The 16,559-nt window shown below is 40.0% G+C and overlaps 1 protein-coding gene across 1 annotated transcript in view; it reads right to left on the bottom strand.

Annotated features, from left to right (window-relative positions):
- Nucleotides 1-690: 690 nt before the first annotated feature.
- The window catches only part of Fbxo33 (F-box protein 33), a 27,223-nt gene continuing 11,354 nt past the window's right edge, over nt 691-16,559 (bottom strand). Inside the window, exons 2-4 of the mRNA XM_028781906.1 lie at nt 6,276-6,386; nt 4,616-5,301; nt 691-2,719 (exon numbers count right to left, since the gene is read on the bottom strand). Coding sequence (XP_028637739.1) covers nt 2,448-2,719; nt 4,616-5,301; nt 6,276-6,386 — 1,069 coding nt within the window. The 3' untranslated portion in view covers nt 691-2,447. The remainder of the gene's footprint in view (nt 2,720-4,615; nt 5,302-6,275; nt 6,387-16,559) is intronic.

Genomic DNA, 16,559 nt, shown 5'->3' with positions numbered 1-16,559 from the left:
TTGGAGGGGCCTGGGGGTGGGCTTTGAGGTTCAGAAGTCCATGCCAGGCCTAGTCACTCCTGGTTACTGGCCCTATCGTGCTGCCTAAGGATCAGGATCTCAGCTACTTCTTTGGCATCACGCCTACCTGCATGTTCCCATTCTCTTCATATGATAATTTACTGATCCTCTAAGACTGTAGCAAAGCCCCCAGTGAAATGCTTTCCTTTATAGGAGTTGCCTTGGTCATGGTGTCTCTTCACAGCAATAGAACAATGACTTAGACGGGGGCTCTGAGGTTTCAAAAGACCTACACTATGTTCAGCTCTCTGTCTCCAAATTATGGTTCAAGATGTGAATTCTCAGATGATCCTGCTGCCATGCTTTTCCTCCACCATCATGGACTTTAACTCTCTGAAACTGTAAGACCAATTAAACAGTTTCTTAATAAAAAGCCTTGATCATGGAGCTTTGTCAGGGCAACCAAAAAGTAACTAAGACATTGAGCTTGAACTTCTGATTGTCCTATCTCCACTTCCCAAGAGCTGGGATTATAGGAGTGTGCCATAGTGCGTGGGTTAGTATCTGTTTTTACACTTGCCTTTTCTAAAAGTGAAAGAAAATAAAAATCTCTAAACTATGCAGCCTAAGTTTTCTATTTAAACACAGAGACTTTGAGTATTTTGTATACAGTAAAATACATCATAATGGTCACTTTTTAATGCTTTATTCATTGATTAAAAGAATATACATTTAACATAAACCATACAACATCAGTCATCAGGTCAAACATTCAGCTGGTTTCCTTACAGTTTCTGTCAGGAGTTATTTTATCTGATCACATATACAAGATAAAATCTCACCACATCTGGCATTTACACACACTGTGCCAGTGGATTCACACTACTGATGTACATATAAAATCCGCATGGTATGTGCTCACTGGAGACAAAACAGTGCACACCTGTCAAAAGGTCATTTAATATAAGATGGTAAAACCATTTGTAAAACATATAAACTTTTCCATAAATAGAATCATATCTGGACATCTGTTGCATAAATTGTGTTTCCAAAGCTTACAATAGAGCAGCCAGGTCTCAGCACTGCTGGGCACCCACGTTGGCTACTTACTTTATTATTGCAGACTGTCCTTAACATTAAATGCACAACATTCGTACCACTTAAAACTTGGGTCAGGTGGAAGTCTCACAGAGACCACGTCTGTACCGCGGTTGCCCTGAAACAGTTAAGTTGGCTTTTAAAGCCTCTCAGATATAACAAGGTTTTAAAACATACTTCATGGAATGTTCTTCATGTATCATAGCAGCTCATACCTGTGATGGAACAAGCTTTTGGTTTTCCTTTCCTTCCTTTACATTCACTATTCACAGTGAAACAGGTGCATGTTTTTTTTTCTTTTTTTTTCTTTTTTTATATTTTTTTTCAGAGTTCTGAGGTTGCTGACTGAGCCACAGCACAGCTGTGTACCACAGGTCGAAATTCGACCTTAAATATTACAATCTAGCAGTATCTGGCTGGCCAAAGCTGGCCAGCCCCTGCCAGCATGTGGGCACTTCTTCATGTAAATCTATTCTTTGGCAGCTGACACTTGCACTGACAGAGAGAATCCAGTGACTTGTTAGGGATTTCACGACTAATGCTGGTTTGCAAGCCTGTGCATTTACAGTTCTGTGCTTTGACTTAGCCTCAGAGCTTTCCCTGGAATATGGTTCCTTTCTTCCTCTACTGTTTTGAAATCTGGGCTAAACAAGCTAACTTGAATATAACAGATGAAAAATTTTTTGTCAGATATAGTTTAAAAAAATCCAGCAATTTGAGTGTTCGTGTCTATGTAAATACATTTAAAAAGGGATTAAGCAATGTCTAACTTAAACTATATGAAATTCAGAATGGTAATTGGCAATATCAATTATTATATAGGTAATAAAAGTTAAACTCAGCTTTCTGTTAAAGATAACTCATTTGGGATACTATCTTTCCTTCTATTTCAAACAAAAATCAATGAGATGCTATCAGAATACATAGATGCAGTGCATTGCATACAAATCCACCAGGCTATGGATATTTATATATATATATATATACGTATAAAAATATTTGGCTCCTGAGCTCTGGATTCTGACAAACAAAGAATAAAAATGTCAAAAAGGCAGAGTAACTCAGTGAAAAACAGTTAGCCAGTAACCTCAGATAATCATTGGCTGTATGTCCTTAAGGTTTGCTAACAATCCCATTAACCGTGAAAGCCCTAGTCAGTGTCACTTTGAACTTCTAAAACCAATACCCGACTACGTTCTTTGATCAAGAAGTAGAATATACATTTAGAGTTCTATAAAGCTAATACTGATTAAACACAGCACAAAAGGATTAGTTTCCACTAATGAAAAAAAAACATAATGGGACCCTACTTGCATATGTAGCCACAGGAATTATACATTTTAAAAAAGCTAAACGTCTTCGCTGAAGCTTTGCATCTCTCTGTAAAAATGACGATTTGGTTCAGTGAAGACACTGAGTGATTCAATGTCCAAGACTGCATGCCAAGGTTGCCCGAGGCCCAGGGATACCTGCTCAATAAGGTTATGCACTGGATCCACATCCTGGTCGGCTAGTTCACCTTGGTCAAAATCAATGCTTTCCTCGGTGACTTCCAGCACTTTGAGGTCGGAGCCCCGAAGACGAGCAATGGCAATGAGGTTGTGTGCCCACACGGTGTAACCTTAAAGACAAGCAAAAGGCAACTCTGTCACTCTCCTGGTTCACCCTGCCTCTGCTAAGTTACTCTTTCCTCAGCAAGCACGTCTTGTGAAGCTTCACACTTGTATTTAGCATGTTGGTCCTTTCCCTTAGAACACACTGAGAATAAAGAAACACGATTATCTAGGAGATTATCTTACTATCTTTAAGAACACCATAGAACTGTGACCTAGAATTCTGGTGTATAATCTTATTCTGGCATTTCATTCAGCAAAACAGAAGACATTTAAAGTATATAACTAAAACCTTTAACTTTGGATAAGGACATACCACAAAGAACAGATTTCATTTCCAACGTAAGTCTCTATTGACAATATACAGTAGCCTGCAGTTTTCCATTGTAAAAATCATTCTCTATGGGGCCTCACAGTCATAGTCTCAAGTTCAGGACACTTGAAACTTTAAAGTTAACTGCTCGTTATCAGAAGTCATGGAAACAGAGAGCAGGGGTCACCTCTGGGAAAGGGGAAGGGGCCAGATGATGGGCAAGCTTTACCTAGCTAACATCTTGAAAGAAGAAAAAAATGTAATAAAAGGGCTGATTTAAATGAACTTTTAAATAACTTGATGTTTCGGGCTGGAGAGATGGCTCAGCAGTTAAGAGCACTGACTGCTCTTCCAGAGGTCCTGAGTTCAAGTCCCAGCAACCACATGGTGGCTCACAACCATCTTTAATGGGATTGATGCCCTCTTCTGGTGTGTCTGAAGAGAGCAATGGTGAATACATAAAATAAATAAATAAATCTTTAAAAAAAAAAAAACTTGACATTTGCTGATCCTCGTTTTACTTCATATATTTTTGTGTGTGTGTACTGTATAAGCACGTATGCATGCATGTAAGTTTACATGTGTGTGGGTGCACATGAATAGGACTGCCTGTGGAGGCCCCAAGACGACACTGGGTGTCTTCCCTGGTTGGTCTTTATTCGTTGAAGCAGGATCCTGAGATCGACTGGCTCGTCTAGCTAGTCAGCTGACCCAGGGTTCTCCCTGCCCGAGAATGGGATGCGAGGTTGCCACCAAGCACGGTGGGCTGTGATGTGGGATCTGAACTCTGGTCCTACATTTAGGCAGTAAGCATTTAATTCACTGAACCACTTCCCCCAAGAACCCCTTACTACTTCTAATATGGACCTGTTTCTTGCTACTATCTGTAATGCATGGTCCAAGTATGAAGATGTGAAAATCACAACTGCAGGCTAAGAAAAATGGTTTCAAAAACAATGTAAGAGATATCAGAGAGTTTAAGATATTCTTCGCTTGTTTTGTTATTTTTAAACAAGGTCTCACTCTATAGCTCAGGCAGGACCAGAACTCACTTATGTAGCCCAGGCTGGCCTCTTAAACTCGTGACAATCCTATACCAGTCTCTCAAAAAGTAAGATTATGTGTGATACCATGCCCAGCTAAGTCATTTTCATAGATTATTTTTGTAACTGTCTTTGAAGTAAAATATTCTCTTAGTTTATCAGAAGAGCAACTCTATTCAAATGTAACAGTTCACACACTAAGATGACTACCTAAGAGATAAACATGTACCTAACTAATAGTTATTTTAACAATATAGTAAATACATTAGAATCTAAAGGATGTACATATAAAAGCTCAATACTTTCCCTCCTTCTGTGCTAAGTAGTTGAGGATCTTCTGACTGGAAAGAATATATCCACAGCAGGTAGACATAATCTAGTTACTTAGCCGTAGCAGGAGAGAGCATCAGAGGAGTGCAAGCATCAGAGGAGAGCTTGGACAGAGCACTCAGGGTTGAGATACAACTCTCTACTTGTGATATATTTACTAGCATAAAATATTTTAGGCATGATGTTAATATCAAATTATAGTGAACAAAACCACATACCATGAATTGCCAAAAGGGTGAGCTTTGTGCACCTCCATGCTAATAAAACCAATGGATCTTCATTTCGGTTGTCACTAAGATCTGGAAAACCAGATGTTTCAATCATATCATTCATTAATATAAAATGGGTGAGGAACTTGTCATACTGCCTGGATATAAGATCAACAATAGCCCCTGAGACACAAGTGACGTAGCTGTCAAAGTGAACCCTCTCAAGTGGTATACTGGGTTTCAGAATCTTTAGCATGTCTTCACTTTTAACATCAAAAACCATTAGATAGACCCGGAGGCTGGAGCTCTTTCGTGACAGGGCTTTCCAGTGCTCATCGTTTGGGATGTTGTCTAATGACTTGAGCATCACTGAAGCATTGTGGACCAGAAGAGACAGTCGCTGCAAAGGCACATGGTTGCTATCGGTCAAGACTCTCGCCATCTCGGCTGTGAAGTCACAGAAATCCAGGGCAAGCGAACGCAGATTTACAAAGCGCTCTAGTTCGACTGCAGTGATCAGAGTGCAGCTGCCAGGAATGTTGTTGTCCAGTAGACTCAGGTGCTCCATGGTGCTGGCAATGGCGTTCGACAGAGACGACAGTGAGGCTGGGGTCACTATGTCCAGCATAAACCCACAGGACAGCCACTTTAGTTGCCTACTATTGCTCAGTACTTCTTCAAACAGCTGCTGAATTCTACAAGGAAAATGTCACAGTTTTGTCACTAGTACTCAGGATCAATTTTTTAATGGTGACTTTAAAAAATGGGCAATACGTGGCACTCAATGCTGAGATACATTTTTCCTCAATAATTGATTTCTATTATTTAAACCTACAAATGCAATTAAAATTCACATTACAATATAATAAATAAGATACATTAAACATGTAGAAATGCTTCTTATCCTAGGAAAATAGTATTTTTTTTTACTAATATTATGGAAGAAAAGACTGATGACATATGACTTAATAACAAAGGCAAGTGACAAGTTAACACCTCTGAATGGCAGTAAGGGACTGTGTAAAAGAAAACTTTCTTCTGCAGGAGTCCAGGTTCATTTCCCAGCACCCACAGAGTTGCTCACAACACCTGCCACTCTATTTCCAGGGGCTCTGACTCCCTCTTCTGACCTTTGTGGGAACCAGACATAAATGTGGTGCATATATATACATTCAGGCAAAACACTCAAACACAAAGTAAAAGAGTAAGAATTTTACCCCAATAATTACCCAGAAAGCTATATAATTTATCCTAAAAGACTTATGCCATGGTGTCATATAACCATCACTAAATGTATGGTTAAGACATTTCTAGGACATATAGTCTACCCCAACACACACACTCCTCCCTCCCTCTTCTGTGTGTGTGTGCATGCACGTGTGTCTGACAGTCTCTCAATCAGACCAGAGCTTGCTGAAAGAACCAGCCAGTTGGTCAGTTTGCTCTGGGGATTCCTGGTCTCTTGGTCTTCCAAGGTTAGAAAGACAGGTAGTCTGCAATGCCCATGTGGCATTCACCTGGGTTCTTCACGGTTATGGGTTAAGAGCTTAACTGCCAAGCCCCATATATTTTTAGAAAACAAAAGCCATTCTTGATTGTGCCTTGTGATTTTCAGAAAAGGGCTAAATTGATTAACACAAGCCTCTGTAAAGCTTACTGTATCACTTACTGCTTAATCTTCTTGCCGTCAGGGTCTACCCTGCTGAGGTATGTGCTGGACAAGCTTCCTTGCTGCTGTACAACACTTATGTCTCCAAAAAGACTAAACTTCTGGAGGTTCCTATAGGAAAAAATGGTTAAAATGATTTTCTAAATGTTTAATAATACATATACATACTAAAATATGTAGAAAGGACATCCTAGAAGAGCTTCCACTTTCTGACTCACTTAGAATCCAAATGAGCTTCTGACTGCTATACATATTCAGCCACACATGGAGAAACAGCATAAATGTTAAAGGAGGTGGACCAGGTAAAAAACTCATACTCAAGTTTTACTGACTGTGGAAAACAGTGACTGAGCCCAAATACTGAGCTCACAGGCCTTAGGTGTGAATAATGTGCAACACTAGGAACAGAAACATTTTAAGTTATAAGAAATGTCAATCATATGAACTCAAATAAGCCAGAGGTGGTGGGGCACACCTTTGTCTAAACACTAAAGAGGCAGAGACAGGCTATGCATTCAAGGCCAGCCTGAACTTCAAAGCTAGTCCTAGGACAACCACCAGGGCTGTTATATGGAGAAACTCTGTCTCAAAAAGCAAAAAATCCAAACCAACCAACCAACCAACCAACCAACCAACCACCACCACCACAACAAAAACCCATAAAACATATCCACACACAAATACAGTTCCCCACAATTCCCATACTCCAACACCAAACCAGACTAAACCAAATCAAACCAATCAATCAACCAAAACTTCTCACACATGAATGTAGGAATGGCCCTCAGAAGCTCAAGTATTTGAATATTGGTCATTAGGGAGTAGAGCTACTTGACAGGGATCAGGTGTGGCTGGACTAGAGCACGAGTGTCACTGAGGGTGGGCTTTGGGACTTTAGTAGCCCACACCAGACCTTGTCTTTCTTCCTCCTGCCTGTTGATCCAGATCCAGATGTAGAACTCTCAGCTCCTCTTCAGCACCATATAGCAGCACCAAGCTTTCTACTATGAGGATAACCTCTGAACTGTAAGCGAGCCCCAATTAAATGTTTTCCTTTATAGGAGTTACTGTGGTCATGGTGTCTCTTCACTAGGTAACTTAACTAAAAAATGGGGCACTGCCCAAAAGTTAGGTTTTGTAAGAAATACACTTAAGTAATATAAAGAAAACCTTCCCCAGTTCTGTGACCACATTTAGATTAAGTCAAAGGATATTTTTAAAAAACGATGTAAGCATCTTTAAAGTTTTAAATTTCAGCTATAAAATACTTTTCTAACAGCAAACTCTAAATAAATTACAAGAAAACAAATAGTTAAGATATGAACTCCTAAGTGGTAGTAGTAATCAGAGATTTCCTTAACATAAAACAGGATGACTTTAACGATAACTGTTTAATCCATAAAAATGATTAAAACCAATGTAGGATAATGTTAAGGAAAATGTTAGAAGGGTTAATAAAGGAAATACTAAGTTTTGTTGTTCAAAAAGTTTCAAACCAATCTTTCTAGTAATTTATGATAGCATCTCAGTGAAGGCTAGAAGCATTTTACATTTTAAAAAGCTCAAAGAAAATCATGAAATAAACACCCCAACATTTTTTCACATTAACAAAGGATACAGAAAGCTGCACCTTCCAGAAGGCAGAGCTAGGCAGAGCTGTTTTATATAGTGAGTTCCATAATAGCCAAGACTACATACAAAAGACTGTCTCAAAACACAACAAAAACCCCCAAAAAGGAAAAATAAAGCAGCAAAATGATGTACCCAACCAAAATCAAAACAATAGAAAGCAAAGGCAAAGCCAAAGACCAAAGCAACTCAACAACAAACAAAGGTTTTCCAGGGGGCCATCCCAAAAGCGGCTGCCTGACCATGGGATATGCTCTTCTATCTGGGCTGCCTGTCTGGCCTCAAAGGGAGCTGGGAGTCAGGGTGGGGGGAGAAGATCCCTGAGGGTGGCGAAGCACCTGATCAAAGAAGGAGATGGGGGATGGGAAAAGGATTGTGGGAGGGAGTGACTGGGAGGGGGGCAGTGAGCAGGATGTATAGTGAATAAGTTAAAAAAAAATTTTTTGTTCCTTTGAGAACTCCAGAGGGGCAGTGTAATATACAGTACTGTTAGCTCTGAAAGAATTTCCAGTTTGTCACTTTTGTATTATAGTTCATTAGATATGGAATTTTAAAAAGTTAATTTTTTAAAGGAAAAAACTTAAATACTTGTAAAATAGAAAGTGTTTAGAGGACGAGTTTTTATAAAGTAAAAATTGTCTCACACAGTCTCAGTGTTTTCCTCTACTATCCAGCCTCCACTGTGACTACTGCATGCCCGTAAGTGTGTGGGGCTATCACACAGTCTCAGTGTTTCCCTCTACTATCCAACCTTCACTGAGACTACTGCATGCCTGTGTGTGGGGCTATCACACAGTCTCAGTGTTTTCCTCTACTATCCAGCCTCCACTGTGACTACTGCATGCCTGTAAGTGTGTGGGACTATCACACAGTCTCAGTGTTTCCCTCTACTATCCAGCCTCCGCTGGGACTACTGCATGCCCGTAAGTGTGTGGGGCAGTAAAGCACACAGGCAGTTTTCAATTTGCTAAAGAGTTAAGATACAGGTCAATAATTCCAACTGGAAGAACTTACCCAAGAGAGATAAAAACATGTACTCATATAAAGAATTAGATTCAAAAGCCCACAGCAATTTTATTCATAATAGAAATAAAATTTAAAACAATTTAAATATTACCCAGTTGGTGAATAAACACATCAACATATCCACACAATGGAATAACCGATAAAAAAGTGCTTATATATAATATGGATATAAAGCAAAAATATAACAATTATGTATATTGTATTATTCTATTTGTAGAACAACTGAACAGTAGGGTCAGGTCATTGTTTCCTTAGGGCTAAAGATGGTGGACAGGGTAGATAGAATCTTTGTTAAGAAAAGTTCTACATGTTGAATTTGGTGGTCATACTACAGAATTAATTGTTAAATATCTCTTCAACTATACTCTTAAAAATAAGCTAGGAGGAGACCGGTGGTCCTTCCAGTTTGCACCTGTGCTGGGGGCAGTCTCTGCTCTGGATCCCCACCCACTTAGCCCATACCCAGATGCAGCCTGACCCCCAGGAGTTCTCATGCATCCAGGATCACAGGATCATAGGATCACAGAATCACAGGCTCACAGAAGGGACAGGAGAGACAGCGAGGCCAGTTAACACCAGAGATAACCAAATGGCAAGAGGCAAGTACAAGAACATAATCAACAGAAATCAATAGTACTTGGCAACATCAGAACCCAGTTCTCCTACCACAGCAAGCCCTGGATACCCCAACACACCCGAAAAGCAAGATTCAGATCTAAATTCTCATCTCATGAAGATGATAGAGGACACAGGCAAACGAGTAGAGGCCCCCAAAGAGGAAACACATAAATCTCATGAAGAAATCCAGGAAAACACAATCAAACAGGTAAAAAAATTGAACAAGACTGTCCAGGATCTAAAAATGGAAACAGAAACATTAAAGAATGTGGGGAAAATTTAGAGGCCGCTACAGTGGTGGGGGCCCAGAGGGGCTTCCACGCTGCGGTTCCAGCGGCCTGGAGGCCTTGGCGGTGGCAGGTCCCAATGACACGAGGAAGTCCTTGGTTCCAGAAAGGTTTATTGTCATGGCGGATGGTGGATGGATCTAGGTGTACCCCCAAGAACTCAGGGCAGTCCCGAGTTATATAGAGATGGAAAAAGGGGGAGGGTTGGGGGAGAATCTAGGGGAGGCATGCTTAATTTGCTCTGCCCTCTGGCCTTCATTAGTATGTAAATCCCTAAGGCCTGAGGCCTATAGTCTGGCCTATGTGACGGAACAATGTAATTTTATGAAGACATGACTGCTTTTTAGGACCCTGGATTCTGGGGGGCACCGAACTCCTGCCGGTACTCACGCAGAGTCTCGGGGTTCTAGGCACCTGCTCAACCATGACCCAGGATACCCTTACACAGTCCCACAAAAGAAAACAAGGAGCAGGAGCCACAGATGCAAGCATCTCCAACAGAATACAAGAGATAGAAGAGAGAATCTCAGGTATAGAAGGTACCATACAAGACATTGACTCAACAGTCAAGGAAAATATAAAAATCAAAAAACTCCTAACTCTAAACATTCAAGAAATCCAGGACACAATGAGAAGACCAAACCTAAGAATAACAGGTATAGGAAAGAGTGAAGATTCCCAACTTAAAGGGCCAGAAAACATCTTCAACAAAGTTATAGAAGAAAATTTCCCTAACCTAAAGAAAGAAATGTCCATAACCATACAAGAAGCATACAGAACACCAAACAGAAAAGAAATCCCTCTCATTACATAATAATTCAAACACTAAATGCACAGAACAAAGAAAGAATATTGAAAGTAGTAAGGGAAAAAGATCAAGTAACATATAAAGGCAGACGTATCAGAATTACACTAAACTTTTCAACAGAGACTCTAAAAGCCAGATCATCTTGGGCAGACCTGAAGAGAACATAAATGCCAACCCAGGCTACTATACCCAGCAAAACTCTCAATTACCATAGATGGAAAATCCAAGGTATCCCAAGACAAAACCAAATTTAAACAATATCTTTCCACTAATACAGCCCTACAGAAGACAATAGAAGGAAAAGTCCAACACAAGAAGGGAAACTACATCCAGGAAAAAGCAAGAAATTGAAGATAAACACAAAAACAAAACACCACCTCTAACAAAAAGAACAGGAAGCAACAATAACTGGTCCCTAATATCTCTCAACATCAATAAACTCAATTCCCTAATAAAAAGACATAGGCTAACAGACTGGATACATAAACAGGACCCAGCATTTTGCTGGATACAAGAAACACACCTCAGTGACAAAGACAGACACTACCTCAAAGTGAAAGGCTGGAAAAAAATTTTCTTTTTCTTTTCTTTTTAAAAAATTATTATTTATTTAATGTATATGAGTACACTGTAGCTGTCTTCAGACACACCAGAAGAGGGCATTAGATCCTATTACAGATGGTTGTGAGCCACCATGTGGTTGCTGGGAATTGAACTCAGGACCTCTGGAAGAACAGTCAGTGCTCTTAACCACTGAGCCATCTCTCCAGCCCGGAAAAAAAATTTTCTAAGCAATGGTCCTAAGAAATAAACTGGAGTAGCAATTCTAATATCCAATAAAATAGACTTTCAACCAAAAGTTATCAAAAGAGATGGGAAAGGACACTACATACTCAAAGGAAAAATCCAAGATGAATTCTCAATTCTGAACATCCATGCCCCAAATGCAAGGGCACTGACATTTGTGAAAGAAACTTTACTAAAGCTCAAAGCACCAATAATACTAAACCTCAGCAATAATAGTATAGACTTTAACACTCCATTCTCACCAATGGACAGATCATGGAAACAGAAAGTAACCAGAGACACAGTGAAACGAATAGACTTATGAACCAAACAAACTTGAACAGATATCTACAGAACATTTCACCCTAAAACAAAAGAATATACATTGTTCTGCACCTCATGGTACCTTCTCAAAAACTGACCATATAATTGGACACAAAACAAACCTCAACAGGCACAAGAGCAATGAATTAATCCCATGTATGATTTTGGACCACCACAGACTAAGGGTGGTCTTCAATAACAACAAAAACAACAGAAAGCACACATACACATGGAAGCTGAACAACTATCTACTCAATGATGACTTGCTCAGGGAAGAAATAAATAAGAAATTAAAGACATTTTAGAATTTAATGAAAATGAAGGCAGACATATCTAAACTTATGGGACACAATGGAAACAATGCTAAGAGGAAAACTCACTAAATGCCTCCATAAAGCAGTTGGAGAGAGCATACACTAGGAGCTTAATAGCACATCTAAAAGGTTTAGAACAAAAAGAAGCAAATACACCCAAGAGGAATAGACTACAGGAAATAATCAAACTCAAGGCTGAAATCAACCAAGTAGAAACAAAGGAGACATAGCAACAGAAACTGAAGAAATTAAAAAAATCATCAGATCCTACTATAAAAGTCGACTTTCAACACAACTGTGAAATCTAGATGAAATGGATGATTTTCTAGGCAGACACCAGGTACCAAACTTAAATCAGGATTAGATAAACCATCTAAACAGTCCCATAACCCATAAGAAAATAGAAGCAGTCATGAGAAGTCTCTCAACCATAAAAATCTACTCAATAGAACCATAAAAAGCCCAGGGCCAGATAGTTTTAGTGCAGAATTCTATCAGACCTTCCAAGAAGACCTAATACCAATACTTCTCAAACTATTCCACAAAATAGAAACAGAAGGAACACTACCCAATTTGTTCTCTGAAGCCACAGTTACACTGATACCTAAACCACACGAAGACCCAACAAAGAAAGAGAACTTCAGAGCAATTTCCCTTATGAATATCAATGCAAAAATTCTTGCAAACTAAATCTAAGAAGACATCAAAAATGATCACTCACCATGATCAAGTAGGCTTCATCCCAGGAATGCAGAGATAGTTCAGTATACAGAAATTTATCAACGTAATACACTATATAAATAAACTCAAAGGAAAAAAACCCCACATGATCATCTCATTAGATTGTTGACAAAATACAACACTCCTTCCTGTTAAAAGTATTGGAGATTAGGAATTCACGGTCCATACCTAAACATAATAAAAGCAACATACAGCAAACCAATAGCTAACACCAAACTAAATGGAGAGAAACTCAAAGCAATCCTATTAAAATCAGGAACAAGACAAGGCTGCCCACTTTATCTCTTCTTAATCAATTTAGTACTTGAAGTTCTAGACAGAGTAATTAGATAACAAAAGGAGGTAAAAGGGATACAAATTGGGAAGGAGGAAGTAAAGATATCACTATTTGCAGATGATATGATACTATACAGAAGTGGCCCCAAAAATTCTACAAGAGAGCTCCTACAGCTGATACACAACTTTAGCAAAGTGGCTGGATATAAAATTAACTCAAACAAATCAGTAACCTTCCTCTACTCAAAGGATAAATGGGCCGAGAAAGAAATTAGGGAAACAACACCCTTTACAATAGTCACAAATAATATAAAATATCTTGATGTGATTCTAACCCAGCAAGTGAAAGATCTGTATAACAAAAACTTCAAGTCCCTGAAGAAAGAAATCAAAGACCTCAGAAGATGGAAAGATCTCCCATACCCATGGATTGGCAGAATTAATATAGTAAAAATGACCATCTTGCCAAAAGCAATCTACAGATTCAATGCAATCCCCATCAAAATTCCAACTCAATTCTTCATAGAGTTAGAAAAAGCAATTTTCAAATTCATTTGGAATAACAAAAATCCCAGGATACCAAAACCATTCTCAATAATAAAAGAACTTCTGGGGGAATCACTATCTCTGACCTAAAGCTGTACTATATAGAGCAATAGTAATAAACACTGCATGGTATTGATATAGAGCCAGGCAGGAAGATCAATGGAATAGAATTGAAGACCCAAAGATGAATCACACACCTACGGTCACTTTATCTTTGATAAAGAAACTAAAACCATCCAGTGGAAAAAAGCATTTTCAACAATGCTGGTTCAACTGGCGGTCAACACGTAGAAGAATGCAAATTGATCCATTCTTATCTTCTTATACAAAACTCAAAGTCCAAGTGGATCAAGGACCTGCACATAAAACCAGATTCAATGCAATCTAATAAAATCTAATAGAGGAGAAAGTTGTGAAGAGCCTCGAACACATGTGGACAGGGTTAAAGTTCCTGGACAGAACACCAATGGCTCATGTGCTAAGATCAAGAATTGACAAATGGGACCTCATAAAATTGCAAAGCTTCTGTAAGGTAAAGGACACTGTCAATAGGACAAAATCGCAACCAACAGATTGGGAAAAGATCTTTACCAAACCTACATCCAATAGAGGGCTAATATCCAATATATACAAAGAACTCAAGAAAATAAGACTCCAGATAACCAAATAACCCCATTAAAAATGGGGTATAGAGCTAAACAAAGAATTATCAACTGAGGAAACTCAAATGGCCAAGAAGCACTTAAAGAAATGTTCAACATCCTTAGTCATCAGGGAAGTTCAAATCAAAACAACCCTGAGATTCAACCTCACACCAGTCAGAATGGCTAAGATGAAAAACTCAGGTGATCAGCAGATGCTGATGTGGAGAAAGAGGAACACTGCTCCATTGTTGGTGGGATTGCAGGCTGATACAACCACTCTGGAAATCAGTCTGGCAGTTCCTCAGAAATTTGGACATAGCATTACCTGAGGATCCAGCTATACCACTCCTGGGCATATACCCAGAAGATACTCCAACATATAACACGGACATATGCTCCACTATGTTCATAGCAGCCTTATTTACAATAGCCAGAAGCTGGAAACATCCCAGATGTCCCTCACAGAAGAATAGATACAGAAAATGTGGTACATTTATCCAATGGAGTACTACTCAGCTATTAAAAACAATGACTTCATGAATTCACAGCCAAATGGATGGAACTAGAAAATATCCTGAGTGAGGTAACCCAGATACAAAAGAACACACATGGTACATACTCACTGATAAGCGGATATTAGCCCAAAAGCTCACAAAGCCCATTATACAACCCACAGACCATATGGAGCTTAGGAGGAAGGAAGATCAGGGTGTGGAGACTTCAGTCCTGCATTGAGGGGCCAACAGGATGATTGTGGGAGGTGAAAGGAAGGGGGGAGCTGGGAGGGAGAGAGGTGGGAGAGGAAATAAGAGAGGGCAGTATCAGGTACTAGGGGGAATGGGAAAGAGGTACAGAGGGTCAGGAAACCGAATAAAAATATGTAGCAGTGGGGGATGAAGACCCAGAGATAGCCACTGGAGGGTCACAGATGCCAGGGAAAAGAAAGGCTCCCAGGACCCAATGGGGATGACTTTAGCTGAAATGCACAGTGAAGGGGAGATAGAACCTGTAGAGACCACCTCCAGTAGATAGGCATCGCCCCTGGTTGAGGGATGAGGCCACCCACCTATCTCAAAGTTTTTAACCCAGAAATGTTCTGTCCAAAGGAAAGACAGGAACAAAAAATGGAGCAGAGACTAAAAGGAAGAGACATTTGGGGACTGTTCCACCTGGGGATCCATCCATCTGTATAGACACCAAACCCTGACACTGTTGCTGTTGCCAAGAAGCACTTGCTGACAGAAACCTGGTGTGGTTGTTCCTTTGAAGGTTCTACCAGCAACTGGCCAATGCAGACGTGGATGTTTGGAACCAACCATCAGACTGAGCTCGGGGACGCCAGTGGAAGAGCTTTCGGAAGGACTAGAGCAGCAGAAGGGGATTGCAGCTCCATAGGAAGAACAATGTTGGGTGGCTGAACCAACCAGTGCTCCCAGGGACTAGACCACCAACCAAGTAGTGTACAGGGAGGGATCAATGGCTCCAGATATGTATGTAGCAGAGGACGGCCTTGTCTGACATCAATGGGAGGGAAGGCCCTTGGTCCTGTAGAGGTTTGATGCTCCAGTGGTGTGGCAGGAGATAGTGGGTGGGGGAGCACCCTCATAGAGGCAGAGGGGAGGAGGAGAGGGCGGATGTGGGAAGGGGGGTTTGTGGAAGGGTAACTGGGAAGTAGGATATCATCTGAGATGTAAACAAATGGAATGATTCATTTAAAAAAATGAGTAAGAGGCTAGAAAGATGGCTAAGCTATTAATTGTGCTTACTATTCATGTAGATCACCTGGGTTTGGTTCTCAGCACCCATATACAAGTTTATAATGGCCTTCATCTTTAGTGCTGGAGATTAGCGGCCCTCTTCTGACCTTGAAGACATGTGTTATACATGCACACACTTAGGCACACACACATGCTGGTAAAATTAAATAAATCTTTTTCTTTTTTTTGGAGACAGGGTCTCTATGTAACTCTTAGAACTCACTATGTAGACCAGGCTGGCCTTGAATTCACAGAGATCTACCTACCTCTCTCTGCCTCCCAAGTGTCAGGATTAGAGGCATGTGCTATCATTCCAGACAAAATTAAATAAATCTTAAAAAAAAAAAATCAGTCAATTGAAAGGCCAGTGTGGTGATGCATGCCGTAGGCCAGTCCATCTATTGAGTTTCAGGCCGTCTCATCTATGCAGCAAAAGCTCCAGACCAGCCTGGTGCACACATCAAGATTCTGTCTCAATACACACACACACACACACACACACACACACACACACACACACACACACAC

This window comes from Grammomys surdaster, unplaced genomic scaffold (assembly GCF_004785775.1).
Source record: "Grammomys surdaster isolate TR1022 unplaced genomic scaffold, NIH_TR_1.0 98, whole genome shotgun sequence".
NCBI lineage: Eukaryota > Metazoa > Chordata > Mammalia > Rodentia > Muridae > Grammomys > Grammomys surdaster.
This window is presented reverse-complemented; position numbering and strand designations above follow the sequence as displayed.